At 37.7% G+C, this 12581-nt stretch overlaps 1 protein-coding gene across 5 annotated transcripts in view; it reads left to right on the top strand.

Annotated features, from left to right (window-relative positions):
- Nucleotides 1-12581, top strand: part of RARS2 (arginyl-tRNA synthetase 2, mitochondrial) — a 74655-nt gene that overhangs the window by 30949 nt on the left and 31125 nt on the right. For all 5 annotated transcript variants that reach the window (XM_055391163.2, XM_004044386.5, XM_019029958.3 and 2 more), the window contains 3 exons: nucleotides 2549-2646; nucleotides 9406-9461; nucleotides 12369-12452. In XM_055391163.2, the coding sequence (XP_055247138.1) occupies nucleotides 2549-2646; nucleotides 9406-9461; nucleotides 12369-12452 (238 nt within the window). The remainder of the gene's footprint in view (nucleotides 1-2548; nucleotides 2647-9405; nucleotides 9462-12368; nucleotides 12453-12581) is intronic.

Genomic DNA, 12581 nt, shown 5'->3' with positions numbered 1-12581 from the left:
GCCTACCACCACACCTGGCTAATTTTTTGTGTTTTTAGTAGAGATGGGGTTTCACCATGTTGGTCAGGCTGGTCTTGAACTCCTGTCCTCAGGTGATCCTTCTGCCTCAGCCTCCCAAAGTGCTGGGATTACAGGTGTGAGCCACCATGCCCGGCCAAGTATTTGAAATCTTAAGGGAGTGGTTTAAGTCACCTAAAAGTGTAAAATAAAAAGCTAGAAGCAAGAATGGAGCACAGAGTGCAGAGTCAAGGGCAGATGGTGGAAGAAGAGCCTACAAAGGAAATTGAGAAGCAAAAGTTGAGAGAGAATTGTGTCTTTACAACCAAGGAAGGAGGATAGTTGCAAGAAGGGAGTAGTCACCAGGTAAGATGATGTTTGAAAAGTGTTTACTCCTGAGGAAGGAGGGAAGGAATTAGGATAAGGACAGATGATCGAAAGGGACTTCAGCCTTATCTTAAATGTTCAATTTTTAAAAAATTATTAACTTTGCCTTTTTGTTGTTTGTGCCAGATAAATCAGTAGATAGAGGGTTATTGTTAAAAGAGAATTCTAACTTACTACGATTAACTGTTGTGGAGTCTACCATTCATTACATAAAAAGGAGAAGAAGTGGGAAAGATTTGTAGACTTTCAACTTAGAATAATCTGAATCTGGATTTCTTCTTACTAATGTGTTCTTGTCATGTATATTCTTGGACTAATAATACTGGGACCCTAGTTTACGACAGACGCTATTCTGTATACTGTCTATATATTGTATTAATCCTTTATCTGTTTGTTGTTGCACAATGTGAGTCAAGAGAGTATTGTTTTCTCTACGTCCTTGTGCACATACATACTATTTCTGAACCTTAGTTTTTGCATCCATTAAATGGGAAATGTTGCCCATCTTTAAGATTATGAGGCTTAAAGACAACGGGTACTGTAGGAGCACCTGGTCTTGGACCTAGCACTTTATGCTTCTTAAATGATTGTTATGTACTGGCTGCTGCTCCCTTCTCTGCCTGTTCCATTTAGAGACCATTGTAACCAACTCTTTAATAATAAAATTTTTCACAACATAAACCACATTTTTAAGACTCAAGATGCATTTTGGGGCCAGGCATGGTGGCTCATACCTATAATCCCAGCACTTTGGGAGGCTAAGGTGTCAGGATCAGTTGAGCCCAGGAGTTCAAGACCAGCCTGGGCGACAGAGTGAGCGAGAGACCCTGTCGATTAAAAAAAAAAAAAAAATTTTTTTTTTTTTTTTTTTTTTGAGACAGAGTCTCACTCTGTGCCCAGGCTGGAGTGCAGTGGTGCAATCTCGGCTTACTGCAACCTCTGCTTCCCGGGTTCAAGCAATTCTCCTGTCTCAGCCTCCCAAGTAGCTGGGACTACAGGCGCATGCCACCATGTCTGGTTAATTTTTTTTTAAAATTTTTTTAGTAGAGATGGGGTTTCACCGTGTTGGCCAGGATGGTCTCAATCTCCTGACCTCGTGATCCACCTGCCTCTGCCTCCCAAAGTGCTGGGGTTACAGGCGTGATCCACTGTGCCCTTCCAAAAAAAATTTTGTTTTAATTAGCTGGGTGTGGTAGCATGTACCTGTAGTCCCAGCTACTCTGGAGGCTGAGGTGGTAGGATTGCTTAGGTAGGAAGATCGTTTGAGTCTGATTGAGGCTTCAGTGAGCCGTGATTGCACCACTGCACTCAACCTGGGAGACAGAGTAAGGCCTGTCTCAAAAATATAAAAATAAAAGTAACATATAGATGCAGTTGGGGAAACAAAACCAACTAATATGAGTAAACAAAAGTTCATCACCATTAACAAAAAATAAAATATGAATTTTGTGAACTGTATATCATAGTTCTATGTTAATAACTAAAAACTAACCTGGAATATGTTTGGGAAGTTTCTGTGGGATTTCCTTGTTTCTCACTTGTGTAGCCAATAGGCATTATACATTTTTATCTTTTTCTTACCATTATTTGTGGTCTTTAATATCACAAAAGCTGCAGCAGCATGCAGCAGTTAACAGGTTAACTGTGAAATGGAAAAGTTCTTTTCTGCACTATTTAATCCCTCAGTACTTTTCTTTCTTTGTTAAAATAGTTCTTATCTCTATGGCTGTCATGAGGAGTAAGTAAGTTAATGCATATAAAATGCTTGGAACAGTGGCTGGCACATAGTATGAACTCAATAAGTGTTAAATGGTGCTTCTGGTTTTGTTGTTAATATTTACTGTGGGACTTTTGGTTGTTACTTTACTTCACCAAGCTTCAGTTTCCTTCTCTGTAAAATACCTATATAACTGGTTACTGTAAGAATGAATAGACATGGAGTATAAAAGGGCACAGAACCCTTGTAAATGTTAACTCATGTTACTACTATGACTAGCATTAGTAACAAGAAAAGTGGTGCTGGAGGTAATGCCACTGAGGATGCTAAGAAATTCTCAGTTCCATAAATTAGAATGAACAAATTGGCAACATTTAATTCTCAGTAAAAGAGTAATTAAAAGGATTGTAATTTTTGTTCATTAAATTACAGTCCTTTAATTTTCAGACAGTGCTACAACAAGTAATTGAAGATGGCTCAAAATATGGATTAAAAAGTGAACTTTTCTCTGGACTTCCCCAGAAGAAGATTGTGGTTGAATTCAGGTGAGGGTGCACCCCTTTTATGTGTTGCTTAATCAAGTTGACTGGGCAGAGGAGTGTTATTACCATCATTATTTGGGGGTCTTAATAAATAACATGTGGAAAACTTGAAAACCAGTGCAATTATGTTATTTCTTGAAATCACAGTGAATCAATCATTGAACTGTGAATAAAAAATATATTTTTGGACCTCCAAAAATGTCTAATAATTAGTATTTTTTTTAAATATTAACAATTACTTTTTTGGAAGAACTAGTTATTCACTTTATTTATTTATTTATTTATTTATTTATTTATTTTTGAGACGGAGTCTCGCTCTGTCGCCCAGGCTGGAGTGGCGAGATCTCAGCTCACTGCAAGCTCCGCCTCCTGGGTTCACGCCATTCTCCTGCCTCAGCCTCCTGAGTAGCTGGGATTACAGGCGCCCGCCACCATACCTGGCTAATTTTTTTTGGATTTTTAGTAGAGACAGGGTTTTACTGTGTTAGCCAGGATGGTCTCCATCTCCTGACCTCGGAACCGCCCATCTCAGCCTCCCAAAGTGCTGGGATTACAGGCGTGAGCCACTGCGCCTGACTCGTTATTTACTTTAATAGACTGTTAAGGCAGAGGTAATGGTTACTACCATATTAGGAATTTTAAAGTGGCCAGACATGGTGGCTCAGCCTGTAATCCTAGCACTTTGGAAGGCAAGGTGGGAGGATCACTTGAGGCCAAGAGTTCGAGAGCAGCCTGGGCAACGTAGACCTCGCCTCTTAAAAAAAATAGAAAAATTAGTTGTGCATGGTGGCACACTCCTGTAGTGACAGCTACTTGGGAAGCTGAGGAGGAAAGATGGCTTGAGCCTAGGAATTCAAGGTTACAGTGAGCTGTGACTGTCACTGCACTCTAGCTCAGGTAAGACACACCAAGACCCTGTGTCAAAAAAAATTTTTTTAAGTAATTTGATTACCAGAGAAACAAGTATTTTAGTATTTGTAATAAATGTATTTTTTTAATTACCAGAAAAATAGCTTGAAGTTTTAATGTGCCTCTAAATAGTCTTCATAGAACTTTCTAACATGCTGTCAGTATAACTGTCTGATATTTGGACTGTTAGAGGTAACCAAGAGAGAAAAGGGAACACTAAGAACTAATACTTTCATTATACAGCCGACAGATTGACAACCCTGGGAAATTATCAGAGATGTTGGATTTGTCTTCCTAAAGCTGAAGAACAGTCTTGATGAACTGTTTTTCTACTTAGAAAGATAGAACTTGCTAAGAGCCTTTTGTCTTAAGTATTTATGTCTGTGGAAGATGTTTAAAAATTGATATGGGAAGTATTATCTCATGTTTACTAACTCATTATTGCAGTTTATGATAATAGCTTTTAAACTTAGTTATGATTAGCTCCTGGACAATCAGAGAAAGAGCGGGTTTTATGCATGTGTACCGTCTGCCACTCACTTGTCTTCTTAAAGAAGGCAGACCCTCTAAGAGCAAACTCATGAATTTATGATAAGGACCAATTACTGATCAAGCTTCTACTCCTGTGGAGTAGACACATATTATGAATGACTCTAAAACTGCCAGTACACCACAATTATGATTTTTAAAGTTGAGTTTAAATATTTGTTGCATCACAAAGAGTAGAGGGACTTCCTACAGTCATCCTCACACTAGAGAGGAACTACACTAAGGCCATCTCCTAAGGAAATTTGCCTGCTTTATCTCCACTTGAATAAGAAACCACTGCAAACCTTAATGTAGGGATTGTTAAACCTAAGCCCATAGGCAACATCCAGTTTGCCGCTTGTTTTTGCAAATGAAGTTTTGTTGGAACACAGCCACGCACATTTGTTTACATCATCTACATTGGCTGCTTTCATATTGCAATGGCAGTTGAACGCAGTAGAGCTGAGTTGAATAGTTGCGACAGATCAGATGGCCCAAAAGCCTATTAAAATATTTACTCTCTGGCTCTTCAAGAAAAAAAAAATGCCAGCTTCTGATTAGTGTTTTAAAACAACATCCATTTTGGTACTTATGACACCATGGATTAGGAAATGGGGAGAGAGGGGTATTTCAGGCCAGTGGTTCTTCTACTTGCCTGAGGTCACTTATGTAACTGGTCATCTAGAGACTAGTGGGGCTACAAATCAAAAGTGGCTCATTTACTTCTCTAGCCAGGCATCTCTCTCTCTCCTACCACATTGTCTCTCCAGCAGGGTAGCAAGACCTCTTTACAAAGGTACTCAAGGCTCTAAGATAGTGAAATCATCTAGTCTTGGAACAGGCACAGCATCATTTTTGTCACTTTCTGCTGATGAAAGCAAGTCACAAGATCACCCCAGATTCAAGGGAAGAAAAATAGAGTACATCTCTTAATGGTGAGAGAAGCAAAGAATTTGTGGTCATCTTTGATTATTTTCATTCATGTCTTTAAATTAATGGACATACTGCTTTCTTCACTGGGGAGGCACTTCATTACCATGTTACTCTTAAACCCCTTTCAATTACCTAACCGGCAAGTAAAGGAAAATCAGCAGGGAGGTAATATATTACCTGTTACCATACATTCATCCTTGAAATAATGCCATTATAAAGTTTCCTAAAATTTGAAAAGTTGCCGCCATTACTTACCTTCTTTTGCATTTTTTTTTTTCAGCTTCACCATCTTTTTACTCCAGCTAAGCTCTAGAAATACTGTGGCTTCAGTCTTCCTTACTCATTGATTCCTTGGCTTTCCTCTTAAGTTTTGGTTTCCCATATACTGCTCCTTTTTGTTTATGCTTTTAAAAAATATCTAAAAATAACCTGTTCTATGTGAGTTGTATTCCGTAGGCTTTTTGTATGGCAGTTAATTTGCTTATGGATTTACCTCTCTTAGCTTTTTTCTAAAGCAGTTAAGGAAAGCTGGAATTTAAATGAGTGTCTGAATGCTGGTGAAGGCAGAGCCTGTCTATCTCCTAGCAGCCATCTTTGCCTCTGACAGTTTACATGTGGCATTGTTGTGAGACCATTGCTTCTCTCTCCCTTAGAGGTTTTCCAGATGCTGTAGTTCTTGCTGTTGTGATTTCAAAGTAGAGACAAAATAGGTAGGGACAGGAAGATTGTTCTTGGATTTCTTCTGAAAGTGAGAGAGGTGGGAGAAGAGAATATTTAAAATACGTAGTATCCTGAACAGACCAAGCAACATTCCCCAGAAAACAAGAGATACAATCACTGTGCTCAAGAAACTTTCTCCCTAGAGTTGATTATGATAATACTAGATTAAGTAACTTGCCCAGGTTCACAGAACTAACTCTTGATTCTGAAACCTGTATACTTAACTTTTACTGCCTCCCTGGTACATAGTGTAGGTTGTCATATATTTTGTCTGATTTAGGAGCAGTGTGATAAAGTACAGGATAAATGGCTGTCCATCATAGATTTGGACTCCTCCTGGTAGATGGTGTAAGACTTGAAGCTAATTACTGTTTCCTCTCTAATCTCTCTCTAGTCAGCCTCTCCTATTTTGTACAAGTCAGCTAGCTCTGTAAGATCATGGGAAGCAGTGGTAGCCTTTTCTTTTCTTTTCTTTTCTCAACATGATTTTCCCCAGCTCCTGCTGCTCCCAAGTGTGAGACACTCTTCTCACAAAACGGATTGGAGACCTCTGGCTGATAAAATGAGAATTTTGGAGGTCAGGGTAGCAGTTCTGGCTGTTAGTAACTGGCTCAGTGATCTTGGATGGGACAGTTTATTTCTCTGGCCTCTTATCTGGAAAATAAGAGTAATCTTTTTTTTTTTTTTTTTTTTTTTGAGACGGAGTCTTGCTGTCTCGCTCAGGCTGGAGTGCAGTGGCATGATTCATTGCAGCCTCTGCCTCCCCGGTTCAAGCAATTCTCCTGCCTCAGCCTCCCCAGTATAGTAGCTGGACTACAGGCATGCACCACCACGCCCAGCTAATTTTTCTATTTTTAATAGAGACAGGATTTCACCGTGTTGGTCAGGCTGGTCTCAAACTCCTGACTTCAAGTGATCCACCCAGCTCGGCCTCCCAAAGTGCTGGTATTATAGATGTGAGCGACCATGCCCGGCCAAGAGTGATGTTATCTGTCTCTTCTTACAAAAATTAAGGAAATTACATGAAGTAATTTAACAAAAGTCCCAGTAAGATGCCCAAATTATAATTCATAATAGCTACTTCAGTTGCCAAAAGAATTGAATTTGTATTTTCCATTTCATTGTATTCCCTTCTCAGTAGAAATATGGTATCAGAGAGAAGCAAATTGTTGATTTCAAGGGACATTTTGTCAAAACTTGAAGACCTGGATAGATTCAATTTTTCTAATACCGGAGGGAAAATGCAAAGCTCTGTGAAAGTTTTTTTTGTTTTTGTTTTTGTTTTTGTTTTTCTTAACAGACATTATAAATACCTAGTTTTTAAAAAATTCAAGAGATTACAAAGAGATATTTAATGAAAAGGAAAGCTCTTCCCCATCTCGGTTTCCTCTGTGGGTATCTATTAATCCGAATATCAGTGTTTTATTCACCCTCCTAGAGATGTTCTATGCATTTGTAAACAGACTATACATATTTTACATTGTTTTCACTTCTTGCTTTTTTTTTTTTTCTTAAATAATGTATTTTATGTTCCTTTAATATGAATGCATCCAGGGCTGGCTTCTTATTTTTATTGTTCCATTGTATTCTTTTTTTTTCTTAAATCGGCTTCATTGAGGGATAATTACATACAATACTTATTTAAACATATAATTTCACCATATTTAAACATATAATTTTATGAGTTTTGGCAAAGATATGCAAGTTGTGTAACTACCTCCACAATTATGATATAGAGCTGTTTTTCTGGGGTTTTTTATTTCTATTGATTTTTTTTGCTTTACTTTTATCTGTATTATTTTCTTTTATTCTGCTTGCTTTGGATTTAGTTTGCTCTACTTTTTCTAGTTTCTTAAAGGAGAAGCTCAGATTATTGATTTAAAACCTTTTTTCTAATATAAACATTTCATGTTGTAGATTTTTCTGCTTTAGCTACATCCAACAAATTTACTAGTAAGGCAGCAATGTGGTGCAGCACTAGGACTCCCCTTGTTTGCTCTTCTCTCAGACATCACAGTCCTTCACTGACTATTGTCCAGTTTCATAAAATCAGTGTTTCATCTATTTTTCTGGCTTTCTGATTATTTAAAGGCAGAAGAGTAAATCCAATCTTCTCTTGGCTGGAAATGGAAGGTTTTTTTTAAGCCTTTAAGATGACATTTACTTTCTTTCTAAACAATGATTAAATAAATACGTGTGTAGTTTCATAATTTCATAATTGTGCACACATATCCATAGGATCAAGTTTTTAAATCGTAGTACCCTTAAGGGTGTATAACAAGACTTTGGAGACAGACCAGAATTTAAACTCTAGTTTTACCACTTTTAACCAGCTATGTTCAAGTTAATTTTTCTTTTTTTAAATGTTGAAAAACTTATGAGATTTTCAAACATGCACAAAACAGGGAACAGTATAATTAACTCCCATATGTTCATTACACATATTCAAGAGTCATCAAGATATTGCCATATTTACTTCATCATCTCTCTTCGTTGTCCCAGTTCCCTCATCTGTAAAATAAAAGATAAAAGCACATATGAGTATTAAATGAGTTAATGCCCGTGAAGTGTGTGAAGCTGTGCCTGTCAGGTAGTGAGTGCTCTAGAAGCATTTGCTATGTTAAATGATTGATTACAACTCCTTGAGCACACACGGGAGTGATAAATGTGCTGATTGGAAATTTGGAGTGGTGAGTCATATTCTGATTGTTCTGGGAGGTTTTATTCATAAATATTTTTACTTTTTTTTTTTTTTTTTTTTAATTTTACAGACAGAATCTTACTCTGTCACCCAGGCTGAAGTGCAATCATCATAGTTCACTGTAACTTTGAACTCCTGGGCCCAAGCTACTGTTCTACTTTAGCCTTCTAAGTAGCTAGGACTACAAGCATGCACCACCACACCTGACTAATTTATTTATTTATTTATTTATTTTTTATTTTTATTTTTTTGAGACAGAGTTTTGCTCTCGTCACCCAGGCTAGAGTACAATGTTGTGGTCTCGGCTCACTGCAACCTCCGCCTCCCAGGTTCAAGCCATGCTCCTGCCTCAGCCTCCCAAATAGCTGGGATTACAGGCATACACCACCACACCTTGCTAATTTTTTGTATTTTTAGTAGAATCAGGGTTTCACCATGTTGGCCAGGATGGTCTAGAACTCCTGGCCTCAAGTGATCCATCCGCCTCGGCCTCCCAAAGTGCTGGGATTACAGGAGTGAGCCACCACACCCAGCCACCTGACTAATTAAAAAAAAAATTTTTTATAGAGACAATGTCTTGATATGTTGCCCAGGCTAGTCTCAAACTTCTGGCTTCAAGCAGTCTTCCCTTCTCAGCCTCCCAAAGTGCTGAGATTACAGGCATGAGCCATTGTGCTGGGGGTATTTTTACATTTTAAAATTTTGATTTCTGATACAGTAAATACTAGCAGATACCGCTTACGTGAATGCTATTACTTCGGGAGTCACAAGATCAATTTCATTAACACAGTGTCAAAATTTCGAGTTCTAATTTATCTTTGCTCTAAATTTTTAACTTTTAACTTATCTTTGCCCTAATACCAAAGGCCATACCCCACAGTTTTGTCAAAGTATGGAGTCATGACCTAGTTGGTTCTTAGAAGTCTAAAGTCTTAGAATAGAGAAATAATGTTTCCCATTTTTTTTTGCAGTTCACCTAATGTTGCCAAAAAATTTCATGTTGGACATTTGCGTTCTACCATCATAGGTAAGTGTTTAGTTTCACATAAAATGCTAAACGTTCCTTTGAGGAAGTATTTGATAGTTCAATTTAATGTTTTAATGCTTAAATAACAAAATAGCAAAAAACAAAAAGTTTAAATTTATATGAGCCTCCTGCCAGTTCAGTATTACCCGAAATGGATGACATTGGTTACACTGTTTTGTGGAAACACAAAATTGATTCCAAAACCAAAAGATTCACTGAGAAACTAATTTTAACTGCTATATATGTTATGATTTTTAACTTTCTAAAAATAAGTATAAATATGGGGAAGACCTGAAAGATGCAAAAGTAAAAATAGTTATGTGGGGATGTATAACCTTTCAGATTTTTTTGTTCATTTGTTTTGTGGTTTTTTTGTCACCTAGGCTGGAGTGCAGTGGCGCAATCTCGGCTCACTGCAACCTCTGCCTCCCAGGTTCAAAAGATTCTCCTGCCTCAGCCTCCCAAGTTGCTGGGATTACAGGCATGCGCCACCATGCCTGGCTAATTTTTGTATTTTTAGTAGAGACAAGGTTTCTACCTAATAACAATTTTTGTCAAAATTACAAAACACGAATAACAATTTTTGTTAAAAATTCACCTCAGTCATATGAGCACTTAGTGGAATGTTCAAGACTGGAAGTTAAAACAAGACTATTTCTGGCCAGGCGTGGTGGCTCACACCTGTAATCCTAGCACTTTGGGAGGCTGAAGCAGGCAGATCATTTAAGGTCAGGAGTTCGTGACCAGCCTGGCCAACATGGTGAAACCCCGTCTTTACTAAAAATACAAAAAATCAGCTGGTGTGATGGTGTGCACGTGTAATCCCAGCTACTCAGGAGGCTGAGGTGGGAGAATCGCTTGAACCTGGGAGGCAGAGGTTGCAGTGAGCTGTGCACCACTGCACTATAGCCTGGGCGACAGAGCTAGGTTCTGTCTCAAAAAAGAAAAAAAAAAGAAAAAAAGGCTATTTCAATAAATAGAGATTACTATATAGTACTTCATAGTTGTAATGCTTCAGTGTATAATACACTTACGATTTTCATTTATTTAACACATGTCATGCAGCAGGTCAATTTAAAAACTGAAATTAAAATTATATAATATTAGAATTGGAAGGGACTTTGGAGTTTATCTCAATCTAATCTCACTTCCAATGTAGAAATCTGTCCTATTGCATGCTTAAGAGAAAGTTCTTTAACCTGTACTTCAATACTTTTCAGAATTGGAGAAATTAGTACTTGTGGCATAGATTGTTGTGGGGTCAGCTCTTACTGTTCTTGAGCAGCATTTTAAGAGAAGAAATGACAGGACTTGATGAAAAAGTATAAGAAATATACAGTATAAAAAAAGCTATATGAGTAAGTCAAAAGTATAGGAGTGAGTAAATGATGGGTAGGGTATGATAAAGTTGTGTTCACAGTTGAGGGAAATATTTGGACCAGTTAGAGACAATATTTGAGAACTTAACATGCTGTGTCTTCATGTATTATATCATTCAATTTTATAACAGCCCAGTTTGGTAAATACTGTTAACTCTGGTTTATGGATGAAGAAATTCAGCAGCCAAAAGTAACTTTCCCAACATCCCAAAGTATTGTAGCCAGGATTTGAAATTAGACAGTCTAATTCCAGAAGTCTAGGTTCAGACATTTAATTGGATTTGTGATATAACAAGGGGCTAAGAAAAAAATAGGAATATGCCATCTGTGTGCCAGCTGGAAAAACTGGGGTTCCAATTGCAGGGACTTTATAGATTGGGAAAGTCTAGAACTAGGGAAGCTGGAAAAGAAGATAGCTGCAGTAGTTTAAGTCAGGTATGGATATTGGTGAGGGTTTATTTGCAAAAAACTAAATCCATTCTTAGTAAAGGCAGGAGAGGATTTATTATAGGATATTGAATGGTTTACAAAGTTGTTGGAGGGCTGCAGAAGCTTTGGATTAAGCTGACATAAATAACTCCCAAAACTGCACTGTGGAACTTTGTCATCAAGGGAGCTCCTGCCTCTTCTGCAATCCCTTGCACTGCTCTAGAACCATGCTGCCACTGCCATGGTCAAGAAAATGCCACTACTCCTGCCATGCCATCTAGAATTCATGCAGGCATAAGAGGCAGCCCCATATACTTTCAATTTCTTTGGTGGCCATCATGGAATACTAGGACCTCTGTTCATGGTGTCACAAAAAAACAAAGCCCCCACCACTGTGCTTGTCATAAAAAAATAGAAGTAGCTCCCCTTCCAAATCTTACAGACACTGTATCTGATTGCCCAAACCTAGAAGGCTTCTGGAACTCTAACCACAGGAGACTCTGGGAATTGTACTTTTTACGTTTTCAGCCTCGACAGTAGATGAGGGCACCCAAGAAGGAAAGCAGAATAGATGTTGAGTGTGAAACCAGCATCAGCAGTATGGGAAAGTGAAGGCCTTAGATTATTACATGCTGTTAGGGAGCAGGCATGCAGAGGGTAGATGTTAGTGATTAAAAGGAGATAGAATGAACTATTTAGAAAACACAAAAAGGGAAAATACAACAGTGAGGCTTCGGTTCTTAGGGCACAGACAAATATATTTCTTGTTCATTACTGGGATTTTTTTTTTTCTCTTCTTGAAATTGACTAGAATAGCAGTTACTCTAACATGTCCTCAAATCCTATTAATAATGTAGATGAAAGTTCTGTTACTGTGAAAATGTGAGATTCTTTGGAATAACTGCCCTACAAGTAATTTCTTACTCCCTTTCCATAACACATGAAAACACAATGATGAATGTTTTAGTAAAAAACATTGAGTTGGTAAATTTAGTGAAAAGAATTTTCTACTTATGCTTTGATGATAGAGAAGTACATGGTTCTTATGTCAAAAAATGAATAACAAGAATGAGAAACTGTATACTTTATTGATTACTAGGAAATTTTATAGCAAATCTCAAGGAAGCTTTAGGACATCAAGTAATAAGAATAAATTACCTTGGCGATTGGGGCATGCAGTTTGGTAAGTACACTTGAGATTTTATTTTTCATTTCATTGTAAAATTCAATTTGTAAAAACTTTGATCTGGACAGAATATAGGCAGAATCCCATTGGATGAAGTAGTATGTCCTACCTATTTTTTTTTTTTTC

The sequence above is a fragment of the Gorilla gorilla genome, chromosome 5 (assembly GCF_029281585.2).
Source record: "Gorilla gorilla gorilla isolate KB3781 chromosome 5, NHGRI_mGorGor1-v2.1_pri, whole genome shotgun sequence".
In the NCBI taxonomy this organism is placed as follows: domain Eukaryota; kingdom Metazoa; phylum Chordata; class Mammalia; order Primates; family Hominidae; genus Gorilla; species Gorilla gorilla.
This window is presented reverse-complemented; position numbering and strand designations above follow the sequence as displayed.